Genomic DNA, 17,944 nt, shown 5'->3' on the forward strand with positions numbered 1-17,944 from the left:
TGGTTTCCTGAAGACGTCGATAATATTGCGGACAGGCTGAGAGAGATGTAATTCAGCTGAGTTCAGCCCGAGAGATACTAAGCTGTCAGATGTAATGATTGCAGGTTGGGATGAAGAAGAGCTTCTTGATTCTGTGTAAGCAGAGAAGGAAAGATTGGAAGAGGCATGGGCTTCCTGGTGCTGAGTTGAAGTAGAAGGGAGAACCAATGCTGTCTGAGCCACCAAGGAGCTATGAGTATCAAGGTGGCCGACTCCTTCTTGAGTTTGAAAAGAGTTTTCAAGATGAGAGGAATGGGAGGAAACACAGAGAAACATTTGCGTCTAGTCCATTAGAAACGCATCTGCTTCTAGACGGTGAGGTGAGTAAAGTCTGGAGCAGAACTAGGGCAACTTGTGATTGTGGGGAGCTGCTAACAAGTCCACTTGAGGAGTGCCCCACTGTGCAAAGATGGACTGAAGAGTTGTCGAGTTGAGTGTCCATTCTTGAGGCTGAAGAATTCTGCTGAGGTTGTCTGCCAAGGAATTCTGCTCGCTTTGTATGTAGACTGCCCTCAGGAAAAGGTTGCGGGCTGTCACCCAAAGTCAAATCTTTTAAGTCTCCTGACAAAGTGGAAGCGAGCCCGTGCCTCCTTCCTTGTTTATGTAGTACATTGCTACTTGATTGTCCTTGCGAAGGAGGAGGACTTGATCACTCAGAAAATGTTGGAAAGCTTTCAATGCATAGTACATCGCTCTGCTAGCAAATTGATATGAAATTTGCACTCTTTGGTAGTCCAAAGGCCCTGTGTTTGAAGACTGTTCATGTGCGCCCCCCAAGCGTATGGGGAATCATCCATCGTGAGTACCTGATGATGATGATGAGGTAGATGGAAAAAGAGACCTCTGGATAGTTGGAGGAGGTCATGCACCAGTGGAGCGACTGTAGAAGAGATGAGGTTACAGAGATATGCTGAGAGCGCTGATCTGTTGCCTGAGACAACTGAGAAGCGAGGGCCCACTGAGGAGTGTGAAGATGTAGTCTGGCAATTGGTGTCACATGAATTGTGGAGGCCATGTGTCCTAGGAGAGCCATCATGCGCCTCACAGAGATTGTTTGGAGATGAAACATCTGCTGGCAGAGATGAAGCAGAGTGGTTAGGCGATCTGGAGGAAGAAACGCCCTCATGATAGTAGTATCAAGAATTGCTCCATTGAACTGGAGACATTGAGTTAGTTGCAGGGACGATTTGGGGAAATTGATCTTGAATCTCAAGGTTTGAAAGAAAGAGATGATACGAGTTGTCGCCAGCTCCACCTGAAGCCTTGATCAACCAGTCGTCCAGATAAGGGAAAACCTGAAATCCCTGAGATTGGAGGGCTGCTGCTACCACAATCAAGCACTTCATGAAGACCCTGGGAGAAGATGCCAGGCTGAACAGAAGCACCTTGTATTGGTAATGGCGCTGGTTCACTTGAAAGCGGAGGTAGTGCCTGGAAGCCAGATGGATTGGTGTATGAGTATAGGCTTCCTTGAGATCCAGAGAGCATAACTATTCATTCTGAGCCAATAGGGGATAGAGAATGCATTCGGAATTTCTCCTTGATAAGAAATTTGTTGAGATCTCTGAATTCCAGGATGGGTCGCAGTCCTCCCATCTTCTTTGGAACTAAAAAGTAGCGGGAGTAGAATCCCTGGTTGTGCTGAGAGAGAGAGGAACTTCCTCGATGGCACTGAGAAGAAAGGATTGAACTTCCTGGAGAAGAGAGGACTGTGCAGGGTTTGAAGCAGACTCTGGGAGGATGATCCAGAGAAAGGGTGTGGAAGTGATGAACATAATCCTAGCGAATGATGTTTAACACCTAAAGATCGAAGGTGATGAGCTCCCAATGATTGATGTAATACTTAAGCCGCCCCCCCCCTATCGGCTGAGGGAGTGGGTGTAGAATGGGAACTGTGGCTATGCTCAGAAGGATAAGGTCAAAAAAGCTGTGTAGGTTTTGGTGTAGCAACCTGCTGTTAACATGGTTGTTGCTTCTGCCTTCTAGGTGGAGGAGGAGGAGGAGGAGCGGAAGCAGCAGCCTTAGCAGCAAACCTTCGTTGGTAAGATGAGGCAGGCTTGAAAGGTCAAGAGGCCTAAGGCTTCTTTTTAGGTTTGACCAACTGGTCTCATGAGCAGAAAGTTTTTGTGTGGCAGTGTCAGTAGAGTCACATGGAGCATTTGCTAGATGATCCTGGTGGTTGACGTCCAGATCTGAAACTCGCAACCACGCAAGACGTCGCATAGCCATCAACATGGCTGTTGCCCGAGAGGTGAGCTCAAAAGTGTCATAGGTGGATCTGACCATATATTTGCGAAGTTGTAGAACATTTGAATAGCCTTGGTCTTGCGGGAAGGAATATATTTTTGGAATGCTAAAAATTGATTAACCAGGTGTTTGAGGTAGCAGGAAAAATAGAAGTTATAATTTCCTGCTCGGTTTGCCAGCATTGCATTTTGGTTAAGGCGTCTACCAAATTTGTCTATTGTCCGGCTCTCTCTGCCAGGGGGGACGGACGCATAAACACTGGCCCCAGAAGACTTCTTCACTGTAGATTCCACCACAAAGGACTCATGAGGAAGTTGGGGCTTGTCAAAGCCTGGAAGAGGCACCACTTTGTATAGAGACTCCAGTTTCTTGGGAGCCATTCGGATGGAAATAGGAGTCTCTAAATTTTTGAAAAAAGTCTCCCTCAAGATGGCATGAAGAGGTAACTTCAATATCTCCTTAGGAGGCTGGTCATAACCAGGGTCTCTAAATAAGCTTTACTGTATTTAGAGTCTGCTTCCAGAGAAATGTCCATATCTTTTCCCATCTGATGGAGAAATCTGAAAACAGAAAGTTTATCAGAAAGAGAAGACTGTCCTGTTGGAGAGCGAGAAGGTGATCCCTAAAGCAGAAAGAGTCATCCTCAATAGTAGATAGTGGCTCCGGATCAGAATCTCCCAGCATGGATGATGATTTATGCTGTGTACGGTGCCGACGGACCAGTGTCGAAGGCTCGACATGCTTTGACTTATGCAAGACCTTGCCAGACAGTGCTGGAGTAGCCTCTCAAGAGCTCTGGGTAGAGGAAGACTGGTGCCATGAAAGTGGATTGCTTGACTCCCGTGTCGAGGATATCTTCACCGGTTGAGCAGCAGTAACAGGTGTGGTCAGTGTCGTGAGCAGCTTAGACTGGACCCGCACCGGGAGAGTTAATGTCGACAGCAGCACAAGCTGAGTCGGTACCTACAATTGGAAATGTTCTCCCAACTCTTCCCTAAACAAGTTGTAAATTTTTTGCTTCAGGGAGAGCACCGGTACCGTTTGCTTTTTAGCCAGTACCACCGGTGCCGCGACACAGTCTAGAGATGAGGAGACCGATGATGAGTGAAGGGGGCACATATATTCTTTATAAGTTTTTTCTATTCCTACTTGTGTAGCATATAAAAAAAAGGAACTGCTGAAACAGTTTTCATTTTTCCAAGAAACCATAAGGTCTTTTCTTTTTGTGTTCTGAGCTCTGTGTCCCCATTTTGCTCTGTAGTTGACTTGTTTTTATAAGAAACATTTCCTAGAACTTAGACAAACAAGACAGTATTATATGCCATAGTTATGGAAACTTCCCACTAACCCCCCCCTTATGTTTGCTACAACTTTCTAGCTGCTTTTATGTATCCTGTTAACAAATATGGTCTTTCCTACAGTCATATGCTGAAAAAAACTGACCCATGTAAAATGCTATAAATATGTATGCAGTACACTGAATAAACGGGACATTTCTTTGGCCATGCAACTGCATGTGTCTTCTTTTCTTTCTAATGAGATGCCCCCCACCCTCCACACCTGATGCATCAGTACCAGAGACGACAGAGTATGTGTGTGAGGCAGTATTGGGATCTGAACCTTTTCAGCTGGGGGCTCGTCCGGGATGGAGACGGTGCCGGGACCCCTGTGAGTATTTCTGACTCTCACTGGTGTCTCTATCCTCTTCAAAGCCCTTATATGATTGAGGCTTTTGGCAAGCCTCAGGGAGTTTAGGGAACGCCTGTTGCTCACGGAGTTTAGGGAACTCCTGTAGTATATGGCCACACGTTCTTTTGGGAAGAACAATATTAATAGACATGCCTGCCTGCTCTGTCGTCTGTGGGGTAAAAGCTTTGCATATGCTTAATCTGTCTATCGCTTAGAAGATAAGGTTTGAAGTATAAGCTTTGTATTGTATTGTATTGTATATTCCTGTGTCTTGCTTATAAGGTACAGTAAGCGAGATATGTGCTTTGTTCTGGGTCAGACAGGCACTAAGGATCCTCCCCTTCCTAAGAAAGACAAGCCTTGCAAAAAGAAACAGGACAAAAACCCATCAAAAACTGCAGCTTTGGTATCTTTTAACTCTGTGCTCACTATAAAAAATGCTATCTGGGTTTTCTTTTGTTCACTTGAAACAAGTTCCCCACGCTGTGCCTCTGGGCAGCAGTGAGAGTTTTCACCCCCTCCTCCTTTTCCAGAAGGTGGGTTTTTGGCCGCCTCTCTGTTTGTTTGTGCCATGTACTCTCTGTGTTGTCTGTTTGGTTTGTGGGGTACCCCGGAAGACATGCCATTGGCCATTTTTGGTGTTTTTTTATTCCCATTTTTGTTTTTTCCTACCTAAATTGCACAATCTCTTTTTTAGTTCTTGTGTTCCATGGCCTGAGCGCTGCTTAGTTAGGGGTTATATTATTAAGACAAAGGTTTTATACAGTGTTTATTCCATGGTGCTCACTGCATATGATCAATTCACACATTTCTGGCATAATGGGATTTTTTGTGCTCTACACCAAGTATATCCTTATGGTCTCTCTTGAATGCACAACCCACACAAACTTATCACCCTGTCTTCTTATGAACATTGTGTATCTGCATATTGTCTCTCATTTCCGTACTTATACCATGTCAGTGTCCTCCTTTGACTCACCTCCCTGGACTTCAGCTGCTGGATGATGATACCTGAACTCCTTTCAAGCTGGTGTGTCCCTCCCTGTCTGTGCAGACACCTTTCTCTCTGAGTATGCACCTTACAAGTTTAAAGAGACTGATACACCTGCAATGCCACATCTTGACCTTTTAATTTCTTGGACTGAAATTGTTTACAAGTGTTTAAGTGTTAACTGGCAGCTTGTGGTTTATCGGAACCCCCACCTAGTGCCTGTAGCAGGTGCTGAGGGCCCCCTCATTACCCTCCTCGCCCAGTGCCTTTGCATTTTGATGCATGCATGTTATTTGATGTTGCTTAAGGTCATGGTACTGCCCCTCATATTGTTCCTCGATTGGCAGCATTATTATATCAAATGTGTTCTATAGCTTCATGCCTTTCAAGCAATGCCCCTATAAGGACACCTTCACTCATAGAGGAGCCTGTCCTTTATGGGAATGTGTCTCGTGTGCTATTTTCTGTTGCGTTTCCCCTGTTTTTATGCACATATGAAAGTAGATTTTGTTTTTCCTGTCACAATTAGGCAGGGAGAGTGTGGCGCAGTGGTTAAAGCTACAGCCTCAGTACCCTGAGGTTGTTTGTTCAAACCCACGCTGCTCCTTGTGACCCTGGGCAAGTCACTTAATCCCCCCATTGCCCCAGGTACGTTAGATAGATTGTGAGCCCACCGGGACAGAGAGGGAAAACTGCTTGAGTACCTGAATAAATGCACATAAACCGTTCTGAGCTCCCCTGGGAGAACGATATAGAAAATTGAATAAAATCTGTTTATACGGTTTGCTGAATCTATAGGCCAGACTCTTAATGCCAGCAATTGTTTTGTCTGTGGTGGGACCGGTATGGGAGAACAGTGGCCACGAACCCAGCTGGATATGCTAGACCTGCCTTCACAACACCTCTCTTTCACGTCAACCCCACAACTTCCACTGTGGGCCTTGCGGACTTCCATTATTGCATCTTCAATTTACCAGGACCTCCTCTTCAGCACCTGCTCCATGGAACTTTCTACTTCCAATGGCCAGCTCCTGATGGTTGATATTGGCTCTGTGGCCTGTTTGCTTACCCTTGGTTGCCTGCTAACCGGACTGGTACATGTGTACTTGGCATGATCCATCCCAGCTCCTTCCTACTACTGCTGGCCGACGGCGAACGCCTGGGAGCCCCTGTGTTCGACACTAGGGGTCGCCAAAAGCGGTTAGCACTCTCCACCCCATACAGATTGGAAAATTGGGTGACAACTGGCCTACTGAACAGATCATTGCTGCTTATGGACCTGCTACGTGGGCCGAAGATGGCTCCTGGGGTTATCGGACCCCAATCTACATGCTCAACTGCATAATTCGTTTGCAGGCTGTTCTTGAACTTATTTACGCTAAAAAAAAAAAGTGCACTGCCATGTACCAGAATCGCCTGGCCCTAGATTACTTGTTGGCTGCGGAAGGTGGCGTCGGTGGCAAATTCCACCTCTCTTACTGCTGCCTTGACCTTGATGATGATGGTACCGTGCTCGAGGAAGATGTGGACCGCATCACCAAACTGGCTCATGTTTCTCTCCGAACCTGGCGTGGCCTCCCTGCTGACTGACTCTAGCTCTTGGCTGCCTGCCCTGCCTGGTCCCTGTGATTAAATGGTACAGTCAACTCTGCTGTTCATCGCTTTACTGCAGCCCTGGTTAGCACCTACCGGTCCCAACCACAGACCCCGACCTTCTCGGACATTTTGACCCCCATGTCTATATTGCCCCCCGATGGGTACAAGGCCAGGGATTAGGTACAAGCCAATGTTGCTTGGATTACTTATATTTCTCTCATTATTTGTATTCTCATTGCTTATGCTGTTTTTCACCTGTTTATGTGTTGTCTCCCGCCTTAAATTGGAGGACTTCTCTGCTGAGCTCAAACGTAATTCTGGGTTATTTAATCCCTGGGGGCAAGGAACCGAATAAACCTGAATCACTGATGAATTTCGAGGTGAAACTTTTTGCAAAGGTCTTGGCTAATCATTTGGCCACAGAACGTCCTGGTCTTATTTTGGAGCAGCAAGTGGGCTTTGTGAAGGGCCGTTCTGTTGCATAGAACATGTGCCGAACTTTGGCGGTTCTGGAAAGAGTGGCCCCAGGACCAAATCCCTTCTCTGGTGGTCAGATTTTATGCCGAGAAGGCCTTTGACCAAGTAGATTACGTAACACCGACTGGCCAAACCGGCCGTCGCTTCTGGACAAAGTGTCCAGACAGTAGTGGGAGGTGAACGTATGAACCGAAGACCAAGTGGCAGCTTTACATATGTCCTCCACAGGAGTAGACCGGAGGAAAGCGACTCAAGCTGCCATAGCCCTGACCTTATGCCCCGTGACTCGACCATGGAGCGTGAGACCAGCCTGAGCGTAGCAAAAATAAATAGTTGGACAAGGTGCGCTTGGAAACAGGATGTCCTAACCGATTAGGATCAAAGGACAAAAACAATTGAGGAACCTTCCGATGAGACTTGGTACTAAACTAAACTAACTAAACTAAACCTTAGGTTTGTATACCACATCATCTCTACATTAGCAAAGCTCGACGTTGGAGATAAAAAGCCAACGCCCTCTTACAGTCAAGCGTGTGAAGTGCCGCCTCACCAGGATGGGAGTGGGGCTTCGGGAAGAACACCGGAAGAACAATGGACTGATTGAGGTGGAAATCAGACACAACCTTAGGCAAAAATTTAGGATGGGTGCAAAGAACCACCTTGTCATGATGAAACACCGTAAAAGGTGGATCCGCAACCAAAGCCTGCAGCTCACTAATCCGACGAGCGGACGTGAGCGCAATCAAAAAGACCACCTTCCAAGTGAGAAACTTAAGAAGAGATTGGTCGATAGGCTCAAAAGGAGGCTTCATCAGTTGAACTAGGACTACATTAAGATCCCAAACAACAGGAGGAGGTTTCAGAGGAGGATGAACATTCACGAGACCCTTCATGAAACGCGCAACCAGAGGATGAAGAGAAAGAGATCGACCCTCTAGAGGGCGATGAAAGGCCGCAATGGCACTGAGATGTAGCCGAATGGAAGTCGTCTTCAGTCCAGACTTAGACAGATGCAACAAATATTCCAGCACCGAAGACACTGGGACCGAACTCGGGTCCAAACGGTTCGAGGAACACCAAGATGAAAATCTGGTCCACTTCTGGGAATAGCAAGCCTAGTCGAGACCTTACGCGAGGCTTCCAGAACCTCCCTCACAGACTGAGAAATAGGAATCGAAGTCAAAGGGAAAGGAACCAAGCGGTCAGATGTAAAGACTGAAGATTGGGATGCAACAGCGAACCCCGACTCTGAGACAGCAGAGAGGGAAAAACAGGCAGAAGCAAAGGCTCCCTGACACTGAGTTGAAGGAGCAGGGAGAACCAATGTTGACGAGGCCAACGAGGCGCAATGAGAATCATAGTGGCTCTGGTCGATTTGAGATGCACCAGCGTCCTCAAGATCAGAGGAAAAGGAGGAAACGCATAAAGGAACCTCCCTCTCCAGTCAAGAAGAAAGGCATCGGTCTCGAGACGGTACGGGGAGTACATCCGCGAACAATAAAGAGGCAGTTTGCGGGTCTCCGGTGAGGCAAACAGATCCACCTGAGGCGTCCCCCAGCGGTCGAAGACCTCGTGCAGAACTCGGGAGTTCAACGACCACTCGTGCGGCTGGAGAAGACGACTGAGTTTGTCCGCTAGGCAATTCTTCTCTCCCTGGATGTAAACCGCATGTAGGAAGATGTTCTGGGAAACCGCCCATTCCCAAAGGCGCAGGGCTTCCTGGCACAGGGGCCAAGAACCCGTTCCCCCTTGTTTGTTCACATAATACATTGCCACCTGGTTGTCCGTCCGCACGAGGACTACCTGATCGTAGAGCAGGTGGCAGAACGCTCGAGCCGCCAGAAAAATGGCACGAAGCTCCAACACATTGATGTGACAAAGGCGGTCCTCTGCCGACCATAGACCCTGGGTCCGCAGACCGTCGAGATGAGCCCCCCACGCGTACTCCGAGGAGTCCGTGGTCAGGACCTTGCGGTGCGGAGGAACGAGAAAGAGCAAATCCCCTGAAAGATTGGAAGAGTTTGTCCACCAACGGAGCGAGCGTCTCAAAGAAGGAGTCACCGTTATTGGACAAGAGACTGGATCGCCAATCCTGTCGCCATTGAGAGGCCAAGGTCCACTGAGGAAGCCTCAGATGCAACCGGGCGAACGGAGTGACGTGGACCGTCGATGCCATGTGGCCCAGAAGCATCATCATGTGCTGAGCCGGTACTGCGCGCCGCAGAGAAACCTGGCGACTCAACCGAAGCAGAGCCTCCAACCGAGGAGGGGGGAGGAACGAACGGAGGCGAACCGTGTCCAGCACGGCTCCGATAAACTGAAGGGATTGAGCCGGGCACAACTGAGACTTGGGGAAGTTCACTTCGAACCCCAGACGTTGAAGGAAGATGATAGTCTGTCGGGTCGCTGAGATAACCCCCTCCCTGGTCGGGGCCTTGATCAGCCAATCGTCCAGGTAGGGAAAGACCTGTAGCCCCCGAGATCGCAGGGCTGCAGTGACTACCACCATACACTTCGTGAAGACTCGAGGGGACGAAGCCAGTCCGAAGGGGAGGACCCGATATTGGAGGTGCAACTCCCCCACCTGAAACCGTAGGAATTTGCGGAAGGCGGGATGCACCGGAACATGAGTATATGCTTCCTTCAAGTCTAGGGAACACATCCAGTCCCCTTCCTCCAACAGAGGGTACAAAACCAGAAGCGATAACATACGGAACTTCTCCCGGACCAGGAATTTGTTGAGCTTTCTGAGGTCCAAAATGGGGCGTAAGTCCCCGGTCTTCTTTGGGACCAAAAAGTAACGGGAGTAAAACCCCCGCCCCCGCTGGTCGGGGGGTACAGGTTCCACCGCCCGAAGTCTCAACAAGGCCCTGGCTTCCGCAAGGAGAAGAGGAAGCTGGGTCCGGTCGCACGGGCAAGCTCCCGGCGGATGATCCGGCGGCGTAGCTGAGAAATTTAGAGAGTAGCCCTCGGAGATAATCCGGAGCACCCAAGCATCTGATGTGATCTCGGTCCAGGCCGGATAAAAGGCCCGGAGCCGACCCCCGATAGGAAGGGGGTCCGGCGAGAGTGCGGAGGGGGCCCGCCCCCATCCGCACATCACGTCAAAAAGACGGCGCCGGCTTGGACGCCCCCGGCGCCTGAGGTTTTTGTTGGGCTCCTCTCCCCTGTTGCGGCGGGCGCCTCGGCGGGGGCCTAGAGAAGGCAGGTGTGGACTTCTGCGGGTATCTTCTCGGGGGAGGCCTGAATGGTTTCTGCGGCGGGGCCCGAGGTTTAGGGCGGACCAAGGAGGCAAGGGAGCGCTCCTGTTCCGACAAACGTTTGGTCGCCGCCTCCAGGGACTCATCAAATAATTCTGAGCCAACACAGGGTAGATTGGCCAGACGTTCCTGCAAGTTAGGGTCCATATCAAGTGTACGGAGCCATGCCAGCCGGCGCATTGCCACTGCAAAAGCGGATACCCTCGAGGCCAATTCAAATGCGTCGTAAACTGCGTGGAACAGGTACAGACGCAACTGAGAGAGGTTGGACATGAATGTGGCAAAACCCTCCTTATGGGAATCCGGCATGACCCCTTGGTAGCGAGGCAAGTCTTTGACCATGCTACGTAGATAGGAGGAAAACGTAAAGGCATAATTGAGGACCCTGGTAGCCATCAACGAATTGGAATAGAGGCGACGACCAAACTTGTCCAGGGTCTGCCCTTCCCGTCCGGGCGGGACTGCCGCCGAGACCTTGGAGGGCTGCGACTTCTTGAGCGCCGACTCCACGAGTAAGGATTGGTGAGACAGTTGTGCTTTCTCGAAGCCCTTACATGGGATGGTCCGGTACTTGGACTCCATCTTAGACGGCACCGCTGTGACTGTAAGAGGGGAGTCCAGATTTCTCAGGAAGGTCTGGTGAAGGACCTTATTGAGAGGCAGACGAGGAGTTTCTCTTGGGGGATTGGGCAAGTCTTGCTCCTCCAAAAACTCCTTCGTATACTGAGACCCAGCAAGTAAGTCCAGGCCCAAAGCACGTGCCATATCCTGCACGAAGCTCGAGAAGGAAGAGGGCCTGGAAGGCGGGGAAGGAGTACGGGAAGTCCTTCCCGCCGAGCAGAAGGGGGAAGCCTCACGGGAATACCAAGGCTCCCTACCAGACCCCGATCCCCAAGAGGCCACACCCAGCGACCTCGAAGGGGTGGGGGACCGCCTATGCCCCGAGGAGCACTTGGGGGAAGTCCCCGGGGTACGAGGCACCGAGGCACTCCCCCTCCGTCTCGGCGAGGGGTCTCTCGAACCCCGTCCCACAGAGGACCGGAAAATCCTCGGATTGTCAAGGCGGAGCTCCGAGACACGCAACGTCCCACCTCCGCTCGGTGAGGAGCGACCGCGTCTCCGGGGAGAACCCCGAGAACGCTTGGGCTTCCTCGGCCGACGCCTCGCCCGAGGCCGACCCGAGGGCGAGGAGCCCCGGGAGGATCTCGAGGAAGAGGACGTGGAAGAGATCCTCCTAACCCGACGCACCTTGTCCCGAGGCCGTACACTTCTCTCAGGCTGGTCAACCGAGGTCGAGGTCGAGGGCAAGGTTGGGGTCGAGGTCGGAAGCACCCCGGGGGCCGAAGCCGAGGGCACCGAGACCGAGGCCACCGACGCCGGGGCAGTCGAGGCCGGAGCAGTCGAGGCCGAGGCCTGCTGCAGGTGTTCCAAGGGCCCCGGACAGCTCCGAGGTAATGAGGGCTCGGAGCAAGTCCTGGAAGGCCGGAATCCCCATCATGGCCGGTAGGTCTGGGGCCGGGGGGTGCTCCCTGGAGGGCGACCTCGGTCTCGAGTATTCCCTCGGGGCACCAGGCTTCGACACTCGGGGCGGGGCCGAAGATGACCCCCCCGTCGTTGAGGAGCCCGAGGATGGCTTCTTCGCTGACCCTGGAGTCGAGGACGGAAGCGAGGACTTACCCGAGGCAGGCTTGGTCGAGGCGGCGGGCTTCGAGGAAGTCGAGGGTCGCGGCGAGGTCGAGGGACCCGAGGCCGAGGTTGAGGCCGGGGCCGAAGCCGAGGCCGACGTCGAGGCCTTCCCCGCCGCGGGTTCCACAGAGAAGAGCTCCGCCATCCGGGCACGGCGTCGGCGGAGCGCTCTGGATTGAAAAGTGGAGCACCTGTCACAGAAGTCCGTAGCAAATCAAGCACCACCGGTGCGGATCGGTAATTGACAGCAACCGATCACACCGGGTGCATTTTTTAAAGCCCGTCAAGGGACGAGACATGAAAATGAAAAGGGGCCGGGAACGAACGACGTCCCGCGGCCGCGGATCCCGGGAGCCCCCAGAGCCGAACGGAAGTAAATAAAACTTTTTTTTTTTTTTTTTTTTTTTTGACGATAAACGACGTGACTAAGAAGAAAAAACAACAAATAAAGCACAGCGACCGAGCTAAATAACCCAGACGCGGTGTCAGAAGGCAGAAAAGTAGGAGCTCAATTTCCACAGGGCTTCTGGCTCCGCGGAAAAAACTGAACTGAGGACCACGAGGTGGGGATGCGCCCTCTAGTGGGCGAGAAGGCATGCACATGCGTGGTGCAGTGTAGCAAACTTGAAACTTCAATCAAGTTTGCTTGAAAAGCTGTCCGCGCTGGGGCTCCGTAGATGACGTCACCCACATGTGAGAATATCATGCCTGCTTGTCCTGGGATAATTCCCATTTACTTGATTAATCTTAACATCTAAAAATGTCAATTCATAGGTGTTACTCTTCATTTCAAATTTAATGGTAGGATGGCATTCATTTAAATACCTCAAAAAATTCCTTAGCTGTTCTTGAGTCAATGTCCACAATAAGAATATATCATCTATGAATCTCTTCCATAATTTAATGTGAACCATAGAATTTGATTCATAGATCCGATTCTTTTCAAATTTAGCCATAAAGAGATTCGCTATTGAAGGGGCAAAAGATGCCCCCATGGCCACACCTAATTTTTGTTGAAAAAACTTCTGATCAAAAATGAAGTAATTCTTTGACATTGCTATAGTAGCTAAAGATAGCAAAATTTCAGTGGGCACCTGATGAGGTCTAGGGTGATTCTCTAAAGTTTCTCTCACTACCTCAAGTGCTTCATTTTGAGGGATACAAGTGTACAATGATTTTACATCTAGAATAACCATTTTTGTTCTTTCAATAAAGTTCTACTTTTTGAGTTTTGGGAGGAAGTGATGTCACAATATCAGGAGCTATAAGTCAGGCACCATTGTGGAGCCAAATAATGGACAGAATAGGAGGGAATTCCCTGAAGCAGCCATTCATGAGTGAAACAAGTGCCTTGTTGGATTTGGACATCACCGGTTCGGTTCATAGTCTAAAGCGCACGAGGACAAAGGCGTGCCGACAACCGAGCACGGACAACTGAGCGCAGAACTTCATCGTGCCGAAGAAAAACCTTATTTTAAAGGGCTCCAATGGGGGGTGTTGGTTGGGAACCCCCACACTTTACTTAATAGAGATCGCGCTGGCGTTGTGTGGGGTTTTAACCCCCCTCATTATACTGGAAACTTAACTTTTTCCCTGTTTTTTAGGGAAAAATTTAAATTTTCAGTATAATGTGGGGGTTACACCCCCCCCAACATGGCAGCGTGAGGCAGCGCGATCCTTATTAAGTAGAGTGGTGGGGTTCCCCCACACACACCCCCGTCAGAGCCCTTTAAAATACGGGTTTTCTTCGGCACGATTAAGCCCTGTGCTCAGTTGTCCGTGGGCCTTTGTCCTCGCGTGCTTTTGACCCGTCACCAGTTCCTTGTCTTCACTTCAATGTCAGAAATGTGACTGTAGGAAGATCGTGGCGTTTTTGGATCGCAGTCCTGGCTTAAACAGCTGTGAAGATAAGTGTAACCTTCCTGAAGGTTCTTTTTCCTGTTCCCTGTGCACAGTGGTGAAATATTTTCCTATTTTGAAAGATTACATTTGGAGAAATAGTGGAGTTTTTTTGCCTATGATACAGATTAAGAACGGCTAAAAAACTCATTGGGTTGACGTCTGCATATAAAACTAGTTGAGGCTTTTTTCTCCACTTTACTTAAAGGATATTTCCACCATTTGGCTTATAACATTTTTGCAACATTTTTTGCTGCAGTTATTTATTTACATAAATGCATATGCCATGCCTAAGTGCCCTGCTATAAAATTGTCTCCCATAAATTCATATAAGAATAGCACAAGAATTAACATAGAAAAAAAACTGATGAAGTGTATAAAACAAACACACAAGGAAAGTTCTTACCATTGGAAGTTGAAGGATGAAGTTTCCTTTGCTCTTTAAACCCTCTCTCAATCCGCAACGTAGCCCACTATTCAAAAAGAGAAAAAAAGCATTAAGTTAAAAAGTTATCTTAAAAATCTTTTTTTAAAATTTTAAATAAACTTATCTCCCATTTTATGCTTATCAAAAACTGTCTCTCATAAATCGGGCACATGGTTTTGGAACATCCACTTCACAGTGAAATAGAGCGGAACCATCCATGCTCTTCCAGAGGCTGTTATAGGGGAAAGTACCCTTCAGGGATTCAAGAAAAGGTTGGATAAGTTCCTGCTGGAACAGAACATACACAGGTAAGGCTAGACTCAAATAGGGCACTGGTCTTTGACCTAAGGACCGCAATGTGAGCAGACTGCTGGGCACGATGGACCACTGGTCTGATCCAGCAGCAGCAAATCTTATGTTCAACAATCGACAACTGCTTTATCTCCCTCTTGGGTTTCATCCTCATAATATTAAATCAGGTTGACATGTCCCCCATTCAAGAATCCACCTGTAGCTGCCAACTTGCCCGTCCTACCTGCCTGGTTGTAATTCTGTTTCCCTGGGGGGCTTTGCCTTTTAGGCCCTCAAGCTGGCAGGAACCTGTTTATGTTTATTTGCCAGGCCTGGTGTGAGGGGAGGAGGTGACAGGGTGTCTGTGGTGATATTGTGGGTTGAGCTAGCTTACGCCATAAAGCCGCTTCCGGAAACGTAATGAGATAAAGTATACACATGGTAATGAGATAAAGTATACACATGGTTTGAAGGATTCCTTAAATCAAGAACCTATAGAGTAAAATTAGACAAACAAAAATCTGAACCTTGATCAAACCCCTGTGGAGTTCCTCAAGATCCCCTCTATCCCCGACTCTCTTCAATCTCTATACAGTCTCCCTCAGCTCTCACCTGGACAAACAAGGCATAACCTCCTACAGCTATGCCAATGACATTACCATTCTCATACCCTTCGATCAACCTGAACTCTCCATGACGAACACAATATACCAAACACTAAAATCAATAGCAACCTGGATGAAAGATCACAAACTCAAATTGAACCCAGATAAAACGAAATTCATCCTCCTAGAAAACAACAAAATACCAACCATAACCAACATTGAAATCAACGCAATCAACTACTCCATACATACCACCCTAAAACTGCTAGGAATAACTATCAACAGATGCTGCACCATAGACAACCGCAAATCAATAAAACAATACAAAAGTCATTCTTAGTCATGAGAAACTTAAGACAAGTTCGGAAATTCTTCGCGAAAACTCAATTCCAGCTCATAGTTCAGTCCTTAATACTAGGCCTACTTGACTACTGTAATATCCTCTACCTCCCATGCCCTACAACCATAACAAAACAACTACAAACTATCCAAAACATAGCACTAAGACTCATCTACTCATTAAAGAAACATGATCACATTACAGAAGTATATCTCCAATCGCACTGGCTTCCGATCCCAGCAAGAATACAATTTAAATTCTACTGCCTACTATTTAAGACTTTATACGGAGACAGTCCAAACTACCTGAATAACCGCCTCATCCACAACACTGCAACCAGACATAGGAAAACTCACACCCCATTCTCATACCCCCCCCAATTAAGGAAGTCAAATGGAAAAAACTATATGTTGGCCTCCTGGCCACTCAAGCAGCCAACTAGACAACCAAATCGCCAATCTACTGACGGCATCCCTCGACTACAAGACTTTTAGAAAAGAAATAAAGACCATACTCTTCAAGAAAACTCTGAAAAAAGAAATAATACCACAAGTCTCAAACTCCACCTCTCACTAAAGCCAACTACCCCAAACAAATAACCTTACCCATTTCTCACTCTTTTTGAAAATGACCAATTTTTTTTTTTTTTTTGTAAGTTTTTGTTGCAATACATCTTGGATAATTCTTTTGTAATCCGCCTTGAACTGCAAGGTAATGGCGGAATAGAAATCCCTAATGTAATGTAATGTAAAAATCACCGTCTGAAATCCTCACTCTTGAGTGGTCTTGTAAACCATTGAAGCAGGCTGGTCGGGATTAGCTGCTTTCAAATGGGAAGCTTTCTCAAGTTTTCCAGAACAGCAAAAATCAGATTAAAGTAGATCTTGTAGATGAAAATTTTACGGAATTGCGAGGAGAAATTGTTAGACCACCAGATATACCATATGATGGTGGAAGATATCAATTGGAAATAAAAATTCCAGAAACCTATCCATGTAATCCTTCAAAGGTGCGGTTTATTACCAAAATATGGCATCCTAATATTGGCTCAGTTACAGGGGCCATTTGTTTGGATATATTAAAAGATCAATGGGCAGCTGCTATGACTCTATGAACAGTGTTGTGATCATTGCAAGCTTTGTTGGCAGCAGCAGAGCCAGATGATCCACAGGATGCTGTAGTTGCAAATCAGTACAAACAAAATCTGGAAATGTTTAAACAGACAGCTCAACTTTGGGCATATGTGTATACCGGAGCACCAGTAACTAGTAAGAATACCCAAAAAGCAAAGAAAATCTTTGTGCAATGGGGTTTGATAGGAATGCAGTAATAGTAGCCTTGTCATCAAAATCATGGGATGTAGAGACTGCAACAGAACTACTTCTGAGTAACTGAGATGTAGAGAATAACTGCTTCTGTAGTCCAGCTTGCCCCCATATTGAAGAGAACCATCATTTGGTTATTTTTAAGATACTGCATACATCTTCTTTTAAAATAGCACCCTTAACTGATAATGCTATCTAGGGATTACTGGAAACTTAAAAACTGCTCTGTAAATAAAGCTAATTAAATGTGTCTGTAAATTTGAAAAAAAAGAATCCAAACTGGCAACCAAGCTCTGACTGCACACTACAGCCAATGTGCAGAATTTAGCTAAATGTGCAACTTTCACATTCCAAGATTTCATGATTCCATAACTACTGGCAGCAGATCAGGAATATAAAACCTGCCCTGGATAATTTCCCTAAAAGGTGACCACATTCCCATATATTCATTATCGTAAATATCCACATTTCATTAACAGTATGCACCCTTGCCACCATCTATTTTAGAAATTTAGAAGTTTGGTCAAAACTCAACACACTGGCTAAATATATATCACAAGTAACCTGTCTTAAGGGTATGTTGATAACTTGTCCCCTTAATGAGCCTGTGTTTATTGTAAAGCTTAAAATCTGGTCGAAAATCCTTATACATATTTTCACATTTTCTGCTAGAATTGTGATTGAACACTACCCACAAAAGTCTGTCTACAGGATGGAGCAAAAGCAGTGTCCCGCAAACTTTTTTACGCAGCGGCACAGTAAAATCCGGCCTGCAGCTAGAGGATACCCGGAAATGCACGAATGTCAATGTGATGATGTCATGTGCATACGTGACATTATCAAGTCAACACATGCACAAAGACCCTCAGCCGCCAATGGGGATTGCTACAGCAGGAGAGGCACTGGCGAGGAGAAGAGGCATGGGTGTAAGCTAACTGCCTACAGGGAGTGCCTCTTGCTGCAAAGTCACGTCCTGTAGGCAGTCAGCCGCTGCCAGCACCTCTCCCTCTTGCCAGCGTCTCATGGCACACCCAAAATCTCGCCGCGGTACAGTTTGCGATACACTGACATT

The 17,944-nt window shown here is 47.8% G+C and overlaps 1 protein-coding gene and 1 pseudogene across 2 annotated transcripts in view; one reads left to right on the top strand and one right to left on the bottom strand.

The window, feature by feature from the left end:
* The window catches only part of GPAT3 (glycerol-3-phosphate acyltransferase 3), a 92,497-nt gene that overhangs the window by 66,103 nt on the left and 8,450 nt on the right, over positions 1–17,944 (bottom strand). For both annotated transcript variants that reach the window (XM_033963740.1, XM_033963730.1), the window contains exon 2: positions 14,291–14,357. In XM_033963740.1, coding sequence (XP_033819631.1) covers positions 14,291–14,357 — 67 coding nt within the window. The remainder of the gene's footprint in view (positions 1–14,290; positions 14,358–17,944) is intronic.
* Positions 14,797–17,022, top strand: LOC117358931 (annotated as a pseudogene).

This window comes from Geotrypetes seraphini, chromosome 1 (assembly GCF_902459505.1).
Source record: "Geotrypetes seraphini chromosome 1, aGeoSer1.1, whole genome shotgun sequence".
NCBI classification, from domain to species: domain Eukaryota; kingdom Metazoa; phylum Chordata; class Amphibia; order Gymnophiona; family Dermophiidae; genus Geotrypetes; species Geotrypetes seraphini.